Genomic DNA, 16,735 nt, shown 5'->3' with positions numbered 1-16,735 from the left:
GATATGGTGGATTGCTAAAATATGATGCATTTATAGACAGCCCTTGGGCTGTCCAGGGAAAATTAATGAGATTAAGGAGGAAATTGGAAGAAAATAGAAAGGACATTAAAGTTAAGAGAAGATTCTTAATGTGACTACAAATGGATAATAGTGTTCCATAGGGCTTTGTTCATCATGTATGTTAATTAACTTGGATTTGGCTAGACATTGTGTTGTCCAAATCTGAAGATCACAATTATTATAATATGATGACAACAATAAGTAATTGAGTCTGAATGAAGCTGCAAGATTATGAAATGGGTAATGCAGTGGCTGGTGGAACTTGATATCGGTAAACATGAAATGATGCATTTTGATTCAAGTTAAAACTTTACAAATGGAACTTTACAAGATGCTGCAGCAACTTCCCAAGGCTTCTTTGACATTACCACCCTAACCTATAACCCCAATTATTGAGAAGGCCAAGAGCAGAAGGCACACAGTAACACTGCCACATTCAAGTTGCATTCCCAGCTACAGTCACCATCCTCAACTAATAATATATTGTGCTTCCTTCAGTCATTGTATCAAAATGCAGGAATACTCCACCTAACAGGACTGCATGAATATCTTCAGCACAGACTACACCACTTCAAGAAGGCAGTGTACATTTTCATAGACAATTAGAACAGGCATTCAATACTGTACTTGTAACACACAGTGCCCATATAGATGAATAAATGTAAATAAGACTTATGGAAAATTGTTTTATGGTAGAAGACAAAAGTCAATATATAATGCTGAATGTGTACAAAGTTTAGGAAGATGTTTTGCGTTTTGGACTGCATATTATAAAGAAGAATGGTTGGACCACAGAGGGGTACTGCACTGGCTCCCTAGGTTGCTATCTGTTATGTAGAAACGTAAATTCAAAAAGTATTTGAAAAATTCTTATGAAACAGTTTCATTAGAGAATAAAAAGAGGTAAATCAATGTTGAAGTCTAAATTTAGGAAGACATAAACCATGTTACATTGAAAACTACTGTGTAAATATGAGTGGTCTGGAATTAGAACTTGTAAAAATAACATTAAGCGCAAGAGATTTAGGAGAGAGAGTAGAACAAACATTTTCAGAGTGGGTTGAGAAACTGTGGAATGCACTATTAGAATCAGTGATTGATGCTGATGGCATGTCAAGATTTAAGGACAGATTAGATAATTGGCTGAGAGAAAGGAAATAAATAAAGGATTACGGGAACAAGTCAGTCATACAGGGACAAGACAGATGCTTGTGTACAGGATATACACAACCATGAATTAAAGGAGTCAAATAGACATTCCCACGGTTATATTTCCAAGTTCCACATGCAAAAGAAGTCATATTCCAAATGAACTTGAGGTTAGGCTACTAAATGGCAAAAGTATAGAACAAGTTATCTTACTCAACTTGGGAACAATTTCTTTTATCAGACCTACCATCCCTTTTCTGTGAGGGACATCAATTGGTTTGTTCGTGTAGGCCTGTTGGGTTTTTTGCAGATAACGCCGCCAAATATTACACAGAGTTTCATCCTGGGAAGAGAAAAGCACAATTTCTTTTGCAGCAATTCAGGGAGTGGCTGAACAACAGCACACTGGTGTTCAATTGCACGGCACTGTGAAAGATAGAATGAATGTTCCCATAACATTTAAGATCACTATCTCATAACATCAAGCAAGATTCACAGCATAAAATCAGGAAGGAAGGAAGCCATGAAAATCAGAAGCAATTCACCCTGAGCCATTTTCATCAATTTATGAGTGATATTTTACAATACAATGCAAAGATAGATAACTGGCATGCATTGACTCCTGCTAGGATTCATTTCCAGAGACACCAGTCATCCCTTGGTAGCTTAGCTTATCCTAATACTCTTTCTTATTATAGAAATTTAGACAGCTTATTCAACTCTGCAGGTCGTGACATCTCATCACAATGTGCACACGGATTTTCCAAAAGCAACTACAGGATTGCAAACAAAAGTGGAAACATTAAAACAAAAACAGAAATTGCTGCAGAAACTCAGGAGATCTGTCAGAACCTGTGGGTAGAAAACAGAGCTAACGTGTCAAATCCAGTGTCTCTTCATCTGAACTGCAGCAGTAGCAGCTAGGAAATTGTGATATTTATACTAAAGATGCAGATGGGGGGAGCGGAATAAAAAGAGGAAGGAGAGGTGAGCAGAAAGGTGAAGACGGCGCCTCAGCACTTAGCAAAGGTCTTAGTTTTATCCCTTTGCACTCCATCTCAATGAACTTCGGGCACAACATGACACTGAACTCTTCTTCGGTCACCTTTGCCTCTGTGCTCATTTGTTAGGACAAGAGTCCTCTCCCAGATCCACTGACCTGTTCACCCACCTCTCCTTTCACCTGGGACCCTTTCCTCTGGTCTTTTACCTATACTCAAACTGTTCATCAAGAACTGTCAATCTGACATGAGTTGCCTTAATTTTTCTGCTCCCTTCAACCATTCCAACCTACCTCCTCTATGCTGATTGCAGTTCATGCTCTCAGATCCAATCTTGACTTTGTCATCAAGCCTGCCTACAAGGGTGCTGGTGTACTGACCTCTACATTGCGGACACTGGCACCAGCTCGCAGGCAGCTCCTTCTATCTCTCCATGGATCATGACCCCACCGTTGAGCATGAGGCCATTGTGTCTGACAGTCACCAACTTTATCTCATCCAGGGATCGCATCCTACAGTCTCAAAACTAACAGCCCCTCAACCCTTACTTCAGCATTCTCCCCAGATATCCCCAAATGCAGCAGCCTATTGCAGGCTCAGTTTCTCCTGTCCTGCCCCACGAAACTTATTTCTTCCTATCACAACTTGATTTTTTTAATACAGTTCCTCCCCACTTACGTCTGTGGTTCTTCTGACAGTCTATGGCAGTTTCAAAATTTCCTCTTCAACATGGATGTGCAATCCCTTTATACATCTACCCCCATCAGCATGGTCTTAGGGCTCTCTGCTTCTTTCTGAAACAAAGGCCTGAATCGTCCCCATGCATCACCACCCTCCTTCGTTTGGCCAAGCTCGTCCTCAATTCGAACAAATTCTCCTTGAATACCTCCAACATTCTTCAGATCAAAAGGTGTGGCCATGGTTACCTGCTGGCCCCCAGTTACAGTTGTCTCTTTGTGGGGTATATGGAACATTGCTTTTTCCAGTCTTACTCAAATCACCCCCACCGGCCCCCACAACTCTCCGGTACATCAATGACATCACCGGTGCCGCTCCCCTTGGAACTGCAAAAGTTTATCAATTCAGCTTCCAATTTCCACCCTGCACTCATCTTCATCTGGTCTATCTCAATCTCTGACACTTCTCTTCCTTGACATCAGTTTCCATTTCTGGGGATTGGCTGGCCACTGCAAACCCACAGTTACTGGGATTATTCATTCTCACACCCTGCTTCTTGTAAAGACTCCATTCCATTCTCCCAGTTTCTCCCCGTTGTATCTGTTCTAATTATGCTACCTTCCACGGGGGCCTGAGAAATTCCCACTTTTTTCCTCAACTAAGGATTCCCAAGCACCACTGTTAACAGAGCTCTCAGCTGTGTCCAAGCCATCCCTGCACTTCTGCGCTCATTCCTTCTCTTCCCTTCCACAACACCAATAGGTCCTCATTTTCCAACCCATTAGCATTCACATTCAAAGAATCATAAGCCACCATCTCCACTAAGATGCCACGACCAGACATATATTCCCCTCCCCTTGCCGGTATACTGCAGAGATCATTCCTTCTGGGACAACCTGGTCCATTTCTGTTCTATTCCCAACACCTACTTATATGGCACCTTTCCATGCAATCGCAGAAGGTGAAACACCTGCCTTTTTTTAAAAATCTCCTCCCTCCTCACTATCCAAGGCCCCAGTTATATCTTTCAGGTGATGTAGCAATTTACTTGTACTTTACATGATCTAATCAATTCTATTTGCTGCTCACAACACGGTGTCATCTACACTGGGGAGACGAAATGCAGACTGCACAGCTGTCTCGCACAACACCTATATTCCCTCAATAAAAATGACCGTGAGCTTCCAGTTGCCCACTACTTCAACATACCACCATGTTCCCATGCGAGCGTTTGTCTTGGACTTGCTGCAGTGTCCCTTCAAGGCTCAGTGTGGGCTCAAAGAACAACATCTCATTTTCCATTTGGGGACCTTGCAGCCTCTTGGACTTAACATCAAGTTCAACAACTTTACAGCCTGTTTCCATCCTTCTGATTTTCTTTTAAAATCCATTCCCACACCATGGCCCTTCATGACATGGGTTGTTTTTAACACAGCTTATCTATTCTCTCCTATTCTTAGAATTCATTATCACTTATTCAGTTTCATTTCTATCTTTACGATCAACAATCTCCTGTCTGCCTACCCCTTTCATATCTCTCTCCCTGACCTCCATCTCCACCTATCAACTCACCTCTCCTTCCTCCCCTTCTCCCCACCCCATCATCAGCACATCAGTTCTAACTGAAAAACTGCTATCAGTTCTGAAAAGTCATCACCGGACTCAAACCATCAACGCTATTTTCTCCCTATGGATGCTGCCAGTGAGTCACTTCAGCAACTTGCTTTTATTTCAGATCCTCAGTATCTGCAGTCCTTTGTTTTAGGATAGTGGAAACCCTGATATTATTTCCTTCCTCAAAAACAGAGAACTACTGTTGCATGTTTGCAGTGAAACAGCTCAGACAAAACAGAATCAAATACAAGATAGTCAGTTGACTTTTCTTATCTACTGAGGTAACAGAGAACAGTAACGACTTGAAGAAGGCATAAGTGGGAAATTTGACGTCTACATTACCAACTTTAATTTAATTAATTGATCAACTATGTTGACTATAAGTCCTACTGTGAACATGTATACAGTCAAAGCCAGCTCCAGAACACTTAAATACTCCAAAAGCTTAGTGTAGCTGAAGTACAGACCACAAACTAGTCACTACCCTCTTCAAACAATGATGTTTAAATGAATGACTAATTTATTACTTAGGGGATCTTATGGTGCTGTGATAGAGTACCTACCTCTGGGCCAGGAGGTCCAGGCTCAATTTGCACCTCATCATGTGATGGCCACAGAGATGTTCAATAACACATTCAAACAGCTTAATTAACATTTTACAGTAGCCAGACAGAATATCAAAAAACATTCAAAATTAATAGATGCCTCAAATCAAGCATATTCAGCATTTTCTACAGTGGGAAACAAAAACATTATGCAGGAGCATTCTACTTTCCTGATTTGTAAATAGTATCATTTTTCAGGTCTTGCAAATATATTGAGCACTTCATCTTCATTCTGGCTTGTTAAGAGTCAATTGTAACACAGAAATCTGACAGGTTTTTGAATTTTGTTCTGCTTTTATCAGAAAACCTTTAATAACTGCACTTAAGAAATCAGTCATGTCTCATGATTTTCATGCAAAGTAAAACACTTATTAGCAATTAACACACTATGATAATTCTAAACATCTTCAACAAGGTAACATAGCAATTATATACCTGTTTTAAATGCTAATTGGAAGGATTTAACCTGTTTCCTAAGAGTACCCTGTTTTATAAGCATTATTTGTAACATTAACATTGATATCACTCTGTCTGTTCAAACGCTACGTTTCATGTGAATAGATTAATGGTGTAAATCGCCATTTAAAATTTTGGCAATAACAGAACCAAAAAAATCAGAAATCTATCAAACGTTGTAAAATTATGTACAATGATTTTTATTCAAAAATAAAATGTGGTGTGTAACAAAATGCTTGTTCAAGTCAAAGAGCGCCCTCTGCTGGGTGTAAGTATTTTAAAGGATGCAAAGTGCTTTTAAATTTTTTGTTCCCCAACCAAAAGCTTGGCACAAAGCAACATATTTCAGCTACTAGAAATCTCCTCTACTTGAAAATACCTTTTACTGTTTTGAATAAGTGTAACAAAATATGTTTTGGATGTCACAAAATAAGAATCAGAAATGTCTAAGCATCCTCTCAAGAGAGCACTAAATTATTTCTGCAAGTCATGACTGAAATACACTCAATCATTCTCAGTGGATGAAATTTGCTAACATTTATGATACTTAGGAGTATTTATCACACTATCCTAATTTAGAAATAAGTACTGGCCTCAATAATGATGTCACATTCCACGACAGAATTTTTCAAAAATCAACTACTTTCTTTTTCAGGAAATAAACAGCATGGGAAAGAGGCCAGCTGTAGCAGAATTCGTGTTCTTTTGAGGCAATCATAAAATAACAGAGCTAACATTCATCTCTTTGAAAATATATTAAACTTCCTTCCCAGAATGCTAATAATGTTTCTACGATAGAATATTTCAAATGTTATGTTTACTTAGAAATCCTTAGTGAACCACTCAAATCTTTGGTGGGCAAACAGTAACACAGATTCTGCAGATATGGTTTTCCTGATGTTGGTGTCTCCAGCAATTTTATATTTTTGAATCAACCTGTTCAGAGATGTTATTACATACCTCTGGAGCAGGTGAACTTAGGCCTCCTGACTCAGAGGTAGGGGCACTATCACTATACCACAAGACCTCTCTCCAGCAATTTGATTCCTTTGATCATTGGTTTAGCTGACATGGCTGTTGGAATTGCAAACATGACACTGATCTTCTTATGATTGTTGAGAAGGATGTAGGATGCTTCAACAAAACTTAAAAATTGCTGGTGGAATAAGCAGAATCATGGTCAATGCAAGTAAATGTAGAGAGGTGAGATGACACATTTTGGAAACAAAGAGGTGGTACCACAATAAATGCTAAACTGCATTATGTTAAAGGGAACAAGGAGCAGAGAGAGTTGTGGGAGTTTGCATACAAATTTTTGAAAATGACAGGACAGGCTCTTAAAGTAGTTATTAAAGCAAATGGTATCCTTGGCTATATAAATTGATGCATTTAGTGCAAAAGTAAGGAAATTATTCTGAACCAACATAAAACAGTAGTTCAGCACCCAATAAAGTACTGCATGCAATTTTAGATATTGCACTTTAGGAAGGTGTTAAATGCTCTGAAGAGGTGCAAGAAAAGCATTAATACAATCATTCTAAAGATGAAGAATTATGGTTATGTGAACTTAGTGAAGATGAGGTTGCTTTCCTTCACACAGAGTGAGGGAGGAGATTTCAGACAGCCATTTGAAGTCATGAAGGATTTAGATTGAATAACTAAAGAGAAGCTGTTTCCAAGGTTTGAAGGTTAAATCTGTTTTTTTTTTGGTGATTTAAGACCAATGGAACAAAAAAAAGAGAAATAGCAAGGAGAGAAACGCACATGTAACTACGTAGTTAGGGGTTAAAATGCTCACGCTTATCTGGTGGCACACACAGATTCAACAGAAGCCTCTAGGTAATACTTGAAGAAGGAAATAAATGCAAAGATGCTGGAGGCAGGGGGGCCGGGGGGGGGGGGAGATAAAAAGTGCTCCGAATTACTCTTCTAAACACCTGGCACAGGCTCAATGAGTCAAATGTCCCACTTGCACATTTCGCTCTATGATTCTAGCGTTGGGTGAGAGGGAATTGTCTGCCAGTACTGAGTGAGAAATCCCAGTTTGCCTCACACTCATGAAAAGCAACAAGGACTTTTCATACCCAAACCATAGATAGCACCTTTGTTAATGCAATGCATTATCAATAATGATTCACCCCAGGTTGGGACTCAAAATGTACAATCTTCCAAATCAGACTAACAGAACCTCCTCATGCCAACATAAAATCAATGATATTTATTCAACTGACAAAGCAATATTTTTAAGAATGAAAGGTCAAGTTTGTAGAAATGCTGCAGACTGCATCACATTACTTTCGAGAGGGTTGTATGGAGTACAAAGATTACGGACATAATAATACAAGTCAATACGTAGAAATTTAATGAACTTCCTAAACTTAATACACAGGGATAAGGCTGCCTTTCTGCATCATAAATGCAAACATAAAAAATTACAGGGTCCCACAATAAACATACGTTTTGAAATAATCACCCTCCATCATGGGCCTCCTGCACTGCCACAATGATGCCACCCGAAGGTTGCAGGAACAGCAACTCATATTCCGCCTGGGAACCCTGCAGCCATATGGTATCAATGTGGACTTCACCAGTTTCAAAATCTCCCCTTCCCCCACTGCATCCCTAAACCAGCCCAGCTCTTCCCCCCCACCCACTGCATCCCAAAACCAGTCCAACCTGTCTCTGCCTCCCTAACCGGTTCTTCCTCTCACCCATCCCTTCCTCCCACCCCAAGCCGCACCCCCAGCTACCTACTAACCTCATCCCACCTCCTTGACCTGTCCGTCTTCCCTGGACTGACCTATCCCCTCCCTACCTCCCCACCCACACCTTCTCCACCTATCTTCTTTACTCTCCATCTTCGGTCCGCCTCCCCCTCTCTCCCTATTTATTCCAGTTCCCTCCCCCCATCCCCCTCTCTGATGAAGGGTCTAGGCCCGAAACGTCAGCTTTTGTGCTCCTGAGATGCTGCTTGGCCTGCTGTGTTCATCCAGCCTCACATTTTATTACCTATACATAGGGTATGTGTTAACTTTCTTCCTTTCTTTAAAAAATAACACTTGATAAAATTATTGCTGAATGGTGGTATGATGGTGGAGATGGGAAGGGGAGGATTGATAAGGGTGTATCTGTGTAATTTTAACTCTGTGGTTACTTTACCTTTATACTGATAGATTGTGTTTTACTGGCCATCCAATGGTTTTTATGAAATTGTTACAGCTACAAAACGAACAGTGCAAACTGGTCAGTAAGGTAAAACGATAAGGGCATTTCTGAGCTCATACTAAAATGCCAAATAACTGGTACGGGGAGAACACCAAACAGAAAAAAGGCACAGAAAAGGGAATGGGAAGAGAGGAAATAAAAGACAAGAGTGCAGCAGGGCAACTAGAAGTGAAGGTGGTAAACTTTTTTTGTGTTATTGCATTCCATTACTTAGTTTATTATTATTACAATATTAAATGTATTGCCAAATTGGCTTCATTAAGTATAAACTAAAACAGCCTTCCCCCCAGTTTACAACAAGTTGCCAGTTACTCATAAAGGTTAAACCAACAGTGCTGACGACATCAGTGAAAACGCTCACTTAGCCAAAGTTTAAACATTGTTTCGCCAGACACAGCAAGATCTGAATTATCATGTAGTCGATGATGAACAATCTTGCTTATTGTATGTCCACTGATGTTAATAAATTATAGCATTATGCATATCTTTCAACTTTGTTCCGCAATGAAGTCAGCAGGGCTCCCACTGATAAAAGACATATATCTTTAAAACATGCCTCATATGATTCATATTTATTTTCAACGTGTAGGTCCATTCAAACTACAAACTTCTGCACCTACGAACATGAAGTTATGAAGTATAGTTGCAAAAATAGATACTTCTCAGAGCATAAAATGGATTAAGGGGTCAGCTGACACTGATTCTCTTGCCAACACAGAACTTAATAGTACTGAGCTAACTTTCATGTCTTGGATTCTCCAGCATCTGCAGTTCCCATTATCACTAACTTTCATGTTGAGACAAGTCTTGACAAAGTCACTAAAATGCAAACGACTTCTTTGTGTGATAACGGCTGGGCTGCTAATTTAAAAAAAACTGGGTTAACAATACTGTTGCAACATTTGCAACTGCAAACCTGAAATGCAAAAACAAAGCTCTGTTTTAATCAAGGATATATGCACAAGTGAGGGGTGGACCCCATTGTCTGACAATTACTTAAACATCAGAAATTATATCAGGACAATGGGCAGAGATGCTCTGGATGTATGACAGACACATGTGGCTGAATTTTCCCAGGTTGAGTTTTGTCAAGTGAGGTTCATGACACTCAGTCTGCTGCAGTTTAATCTACAATCTTTCACTCTTCACTTCATCCCACATCCTTCCCACTTAGAGGACTTACACAAAGCCAACACACCTGAATGTCTGAGATAACAAGGTGTAGAGCTGGATGAACACAGCAGGCCAAGCAGCATCAGAGGAGAAGGAAAGCTGACGTCTAGGCCCGACACGTCAGCCTTCCTGCTCCTCTGATGCTGCTTGGCCTGCTGTGTGCATCCAGCTCTACACCTCGTTATCTCAGATTCTCCAGCATCTGCAGTTCCTGCTACACCTGGATGTCCCATTGTATCAGGCAATGGGATCCTGGCTATGTCGAAGGCATTTTCAAACCCATTGTCTGGGGAACCCCCAGCTTCTGTCGCGACACTCCAGACCTCTTACAGAAACTCTACACCCTTGGACACTCATCACAACGGACGTTTCGGCATTCTACACCAGCATTCCCCACAATGATGACATCGCCGCAACAGCCTCAACACTCAATACCACCAATTGCCAATTTCCAGACACCATCTTACAACTCATCTGCTTCATCCTTGACCACAATGTCTTCACCTTCAACAACCAGTTCTTCATCCAGACACACAGAACAGCCATGGGGACCAGATTTTCTCCCCGATATGCCAACACTTTTATGCACAGGTTCCAGCAAGACTACCTTGCTGCACAGAACCTCCAACGAACACCATACACAAGATGCATTGATGACATTTTCTTCCTTTGGGCTCATGGCAAGGAATCACTGAAACAACTACATAGCAACATCAACAAGTTTTATCCCACCATCAGACTTACCACAGACTACTCTTCCTGGATGCACGCATCTCCATCAAGGACAACAGCTCTGCACCTGACTCTACTGCAAGCCTGCGGAAAGCCTCACAATGCTGCATTTCTCCAGCCTCCACCATAAGCATATTAAAAGAGCCATCCCCTCTGGACAAGCCCTACGCACACACAGGATCTGTTTGGATGAGGAGAAACACGATATACACCTGAAGGTGTTGAAGGATGCCCTCATTAGGAACAAGGTACAATGCTCAGCTCATTAATCACTAGTTCCGACGTGCAACAGCTAAAAACACCCGCAATAACTTCCTCAGAAGATAGACCTGGGATATGTCCGATAGGTACCCTTTGTCGTCCAGTACGACCTGGGAACAGAGAAATTACGCCATGTTCTTTGCAGCTTTCAACACACTATCGCGAACAATGAGCACCTCGCCAAGATCTGCCCCACACATCAACTTTTCAGCTTCAAACAACCACCAAACCATCAACCATTATGTGGGGCAAACAACCCACCCTTTAGGACAACACTGACCACAACACTATCCAACCCTGTCATGGCAACCTCTGCAAGACACGTCAGATCTTCGGCATGGACACTACCATCACCCACCACATGCATGGCAGATAGTCATGTGACTCGGCCAACATTATTTATCACAAACGCTGCAGGCAAAGATGCCCCGAAGCACAGTATGTTGGCGAAACCATCTAGATGGTACAGCAACTATGAATGACACAATGCAACAAATCGCCAAACAGGGATGTTCCCTCTCAGTGTGGGAACACTTCAGCAGTTAAGAACTTTCGGCCTCGGATCTTTGGGTAAACGTCCCCCAAGGCAGACGTTGGGATACATGACAATACAGGGTCACCGAGCAGAGGCTGATGGCCAGGTTTGGTACCCATAAGGAAGGCATCAAATTGCACTACAGGTGACCTCACCACACTAGACACTCATCCTCCGTTACCCCTCCCCCCACCGATCCCACACACACGCACACCCAGTCTCTCTCACACACACAGGCACACGTAAGTCTATAGGGTGAATGTGTATTTGAAGATATGTTCTATTTTGTTCAAAAAGCACACAATTTATAGACAGTGCGGTGTTTTACAAATTCCTACTTTAGAAACAAAACCAGTCTGGCTCCAAACCAAAACACATACAGATTCAAAACAATGCCTCTCACCTACCATGCACTGTGACTTAAAACATTTACCCTGTAAAATCTTTACTTCTTTCAGGACAATGGCTTGAAAGGAATTCCGGGATTTACATATATGTAATCAATTAAAACCTAACTACTTAAAGATTTAACAGCATCTTAGGTTTGTTTAGTACATCCTCTTAAGTGGTGTTACCCTTTGATCAGAGATAATGGGAACTGCAGATGCTGGAGATTCCAAGATAATAAAATGTGAGGCTGGATGAACACAGCAGGCCAAGCAGCATCTCAGGAGCACAAAAGCTGACGTTTCGGGCCTAGACCCTTCATCAGAGAGGGGGATGGGGGGAGGGAACTGGAATAAATAGGGAGAGAGGGGGAGGCGGACCGAAGATGGAGAGCAAAGAAGATAGGTGGAGAGGGTGTAGGTGGGGAGGTAGGGAGGGGATAGGTCAGTCCAGGGAAGACGGACAGGTCAAGGAGGTGGGATGAGGTTAGTAGGTAGCTGGGGGTGCGGCTGGGGGTGGGAGGAAGGGATGGGTGAGAGGAAGAACCGGTTAGGGAGGCAGAGACAGGTTGGACTGGTTTTGGGATGCAGTGGGTGGGGGGGAAGAGCTGGGCTGGTTGTGTGGTGCAGTGGGGGGAGGGGATGAACTGGGCTGGTTTAGGGATGCAGTGGGGGAAGGGGAGATTTTGAAACTGGTGAAGTCCACATTGATACCATATGGCTGCAGGGTTCCCAGGCGGAATATGAGTTGCTGTTCCTGCAACCTTCGGGTGGCATCATTGTGGCAGTGCAGGAGGCCCATGATGGACATGTCATCAAGAGAATGGGAGGGGGAGTGGAAATGGTTTGCGACTGGGAGGTGCAGTTGTTTGTTGCGAACTGAGCGGAGGTGTTCTGCAAAGCGGTCCCCAAGCCTCCGCTTGGTTTCCCCAATGTAGAGAAAGCCGCACCGGGTACAGTGGATGCAGTATACCACATTGGCAGATGTGCAGGTGAACCTCTGCTTAATGTGGAATGTCATCTTGGGGCCTGGGATGGGGGTGAGGGAGGAGGTGTGGGGACAAGTGTAGCATTTCCTGCGGTTGCAGGGGAAGGTGCCGGGTGTGGTGGGGTTGGAGGGCAGTGTGGAGCGAACAAGGGAGTCACGGAGAGAGTGGTCTCTCCGGAAAGCAGACAGGGGTGGGGATGGAAAAATGTCTTGGGTGGTGGGGTCGGATTGTAAATGGCGGAAGTGTCGGAGGATAATGCGTTGTATCCGGAGGTTGGTAGGGTGGTGTGTGAGAACGAGGGGGATCCTCTTGGGGCGGTTGTGGCGGGGGCGGGGTGTGAGGAATGTGTCGCGGGAAATACCCTTTGATCCTCTAGTTATAAATTCTGTGTCTGATACTACCTCGCTATCACCTGAAGGAGGAGCAAGGCTCTGAAAGCTTGTGTTTTCAAATAAACCTGTTGGACCAAAATCTGGTGTCGTGTGATTTCTGACTTCGTCCACCTCATGAACTATGCATTGAGCTGTTGGATGCCTTTCTTGCACAGTCAAATGGCTGAGAGGCAGAAGTCCTCGCCACTGCTGGGACCTTCCACTGCTCGTCCTCTTCACTGTTCAAGCTCTGCACGTAGCAGCAGGTTCAGGTTTCCCACTAACCAGGTAGTTTGCAATTTACTTTCCCTTGCATTTTGCCCTGATCCATTATTCACGAAAAATTAGTAATAGTGGAGATGAACAGGTTTTGAAAATGTGTCTGCTCGCAATCAAAGAGTGTAATTCTAACAGTGGATTTGAAATATTAATGCTTTTGATGCTTGTTGCACACACTGTCGCCAACCTCTCCACCAAGGCTGTAACCGTGGTAAATGCTCCTAAGTGTCACATTTACTTGCAATCAATTTAGCTGAAAAACAGTGGGTGTGCCATGGAATTATTTCTCTGACTGGGCTGTGCCTCAATACTGAAAAAGTCAGGAACCACAGTTTATAAATGTATAATATCCCATCTACTTCCTTCATACTCAATTCATCCAAAATAAAACAGAAACAAAGAACATCATCAGCTGGACAGATAAAAGAACAGCTAATGGCCAAACTCTGAGAATCAACAGCTGCTAATGGGGACTACATGCAGCTATCAGCAGGTTGGCTGTCACAGCAGCTCATGTGATGACAAGGCCTGATGTGTGAGAGTTAGGGGAATGACATGGAAGGAGGGGGTCAGCTGCGAAAACTACTGAAATTGATCATCAAATCTTGAAGGCTGCAGGATGCCAAAGCGGATGAGGTGCTGCTCTTCACCGAAGCACTGCAGCTATATATTTACTGATATAGTGCTCCCCACTATGACAAGTTGCCTCTCCATCAGTACCAAAGAGCAATGCAAGATACAGAAACTGGCAACTTACATTTGGGCATTAAGGTCCCCATGCACTGAGAGAGAGAGGCTGGCAGCATCCAAGTGAGCGATGAGTGCTGGGAAATCAGGCTAAGAGCCATCAGAAGCATCTTATTTCGATGCATTGGCTGTGTGTGCACTCCTGCAGGCAAAGCAACCTGGCAGAAGCACGCAAGTCCTAGGTGTCCCTGAACTCCGAAGTAAAGCCCCAAAAAGCCAAAATAGAGAGGGGCCTGGACCTATAGAAGCCAAAATGATATGGTCAGGCTGTTCAGTTGCCCATGCCAATTTTTTTGGGATGAAGGTTGTCATAGGATGATGTCCATGGAGCAGGGACAAAGTTAGATGAAAGTTGGGTCAAGCAATTGGTGAGCTGCAAACCTCCGGTACCTGCTCTGGTTTACAAGCCTGGGATGTGCATCAGCTAGTTTCTCAGCAAAGGAGAAGAGAATTGGAAGTCACATAATAATGAAGCAAGTGGGGCTATAAATGAGATACAAATGCATGGAAATAAAGTGCTCAAAAGTTAGACTGTGAAGTTGTTATATAAAGCTTGAGGAGAAATTTGTGAAATTTTTATCACTATATTTTCCCAACTTTTTCATGATTTCCCACACCACTCTAGACAAGGGAAAATTCTCCTCCCAGACTTTCTTATAAGGATCTTCCCAAAGAGATATTCTGGTTAGACAGGCAGAAATATCTGTTCCAATCGAGGGAAAAGTCGTTGTTCAAGAAAACCAGGTCTTAAGTCATACATAGACAGAGATTCAAATTGGCCTTTAACACATTACCTAAAGAACCATAACAGAGTTCTGCCTTAAGTCTCTCAAAGAAATCTGCTCCTAGGAACATGACACAACATTGATCCATCTTTCCAAACTGCCAAAACTTTTCTTCAGCACACAGTAATTATAACAGGCCTGTCTCATTTCATATCTCTTGCTGGGGAACATTATGCGTAACAGAATTCGGCACAAGACATAAACAAATGACACTTTTATAACTACAATTGAGCATACGAATTATGAACATGAACAAGTCACTTGGTCTCTTGAACCTGTTGCACTTTTCAAGAAGATCACAGCTGATCTGATGTTTCCACGTTCCTGCCTATCCGTTAATAACCTTTCAACCCCTTGTTTGGAGAGAAAAGCTGCTGAGAAAAGTACACTTAAAATCAGGCCCCACTATTTCCCACTGGGAGTCACAAATATATAAATGAACAATTTAATCACTAAAATCATTAATTTTCCTGACTTTGACCATTATCTAAGATTAAAGAAACATCAAGTCAATAACAAAACCAACATCTGAATCTAACAAACATATCCTTTAACAAGTGGCAAAATGGATTATGAATTACTCACCTGCAAACTTAAACAGTAACCCTTTAAATGTGCACGTTCATTCAAATATCGGATGAATGAGACAGACAGTTCTTCAGAAGTATGGATGGAAACATAGACAAAAAAGGGACAGATTGTGCAGATGCAGAGTCCAAGGCACAAGGGTAGATTCAAGTGCCTTTCCCTCAGTTTGCTTTGTTTCAAGCAATGATATTGCATTGTTGGCAACCATGGCAAACCCTAATTTGGAAGGTCACCTATACCTAAGCTTTTTAGTACTTCTTTGCATAGTCTTTGAGAGCTGATTTTATCAACTCATCAAGGAGACGACAGCACAACCTGGTTTGGCTTACAGGTTTTCTGTGACAAACAGCAATTTAACTCCAAAATCTATAAACAGGAAGATTTTCCTTTAACCCGGAGACACTAGGTGCCAGTCTGGTTCACAAAAAATGATCAAATCCAACTTCTCAAAAATTACCAGACCTTGTGTAACCAATAAATAGACACCACACAGTTCCACCGAGTTGTAAAACATTAGTCAATTCTCTCCAACACTATCGAGACCAGTGGTTACTTCCCAGTTCATAGTTAAACAATTGTATTTTTTACCATTATCCAGATTCTATGTGTGTCTGCTTTATAAATATCCCAAGATTCTGTACATACCAAGTTTTGAGGAAGAGAGACGCAAAGACTCAACCTTCTCTGAGAAAAGGTTTCTTCCCATCTTTTCCTTAAATGGGAGACACTCAGTTTGTAACAGTAGCTATGGTTCCAGATTTCCCTACAAGAGGGAACATCTTTTCCACAAGCACCGTGTCAAGATCCTGCTGAATCTTCTATGTTTCAATTGAGTCACCCCGCACTCTTCTAAACTCCAGTGGATACAAGTCAATTCTTTCCAACCTTTCTCATATGACAATACACCTTTTTGAGATCACAGTCTCGTAAACCTTCTGTGACTGCTTCCAATGTATTTATATCCTTCTTTAAATAATGAGACAAATAATGCAGTGCTCCAAATGTGGTCTCATCAATGCCCTGAAAGTATAAAAACTGAATGAACTGTGGATACTGTAAATCAGGAACAAAAACAGAAGTTGCTGGAAAAGCTCAGCAGGT

General features: G+C 42.1%; 1 protein-coding gene across 5 annotated transcripts in view; it reads right to left on the bottom strand.

The window, feature by feature from the left end:
• Positions 1 to 16,735, bottom strand: part of taf1b (TATA box binding protein (Tbp)-associated factor, RNA polymerase I, B) — a 78,849-nt gene that overhangs the window by 42,104 nt on the left and 20,010 nt on the right. For 4 of the 5 annotated variants that reach the window (XM_048531127.2, XM_048531125.2, XM_059645616.1 and 1 more), the window contains exon 5: positions 1,457 to 1,552. The exons of the other annotated variant lie outside the window; for it this stretch is intronic. In XM_048531127.2, the coding sequence (XP_048387084.1) occupies positions 1,457 to 1,552 (96 nt within the window). The remainder of the gene's footprint in view (positions 1 to 1,456; positions 1,553 to 16,735) is intronic. 5 annotated transcript variants of the gene reach the window in all.

The sequence above is a fragment of the Stegostoma tigrinum genome, chromosome 4 (genome assembly GCF_030684315.1).
Source record: "Stegostoma tigrinum isolate sSteTig4 chromosome 4, sSteTig4.hap1, whole genome shotgun sequence".
In the NCBI taxonomy this organism is placed as follows: Eukaryota; Metazoa; Chordata; class Chondrichthyes; order Orectolobiformes; family Stegostomatidae; genus Stegostoma; species Stegostoma tigrinum.
The sequence above is the reverse complement of the archived record's forward strand: the minus strand, read 5'-3'. Positions and strand labels throughout refer to the sequence as shown.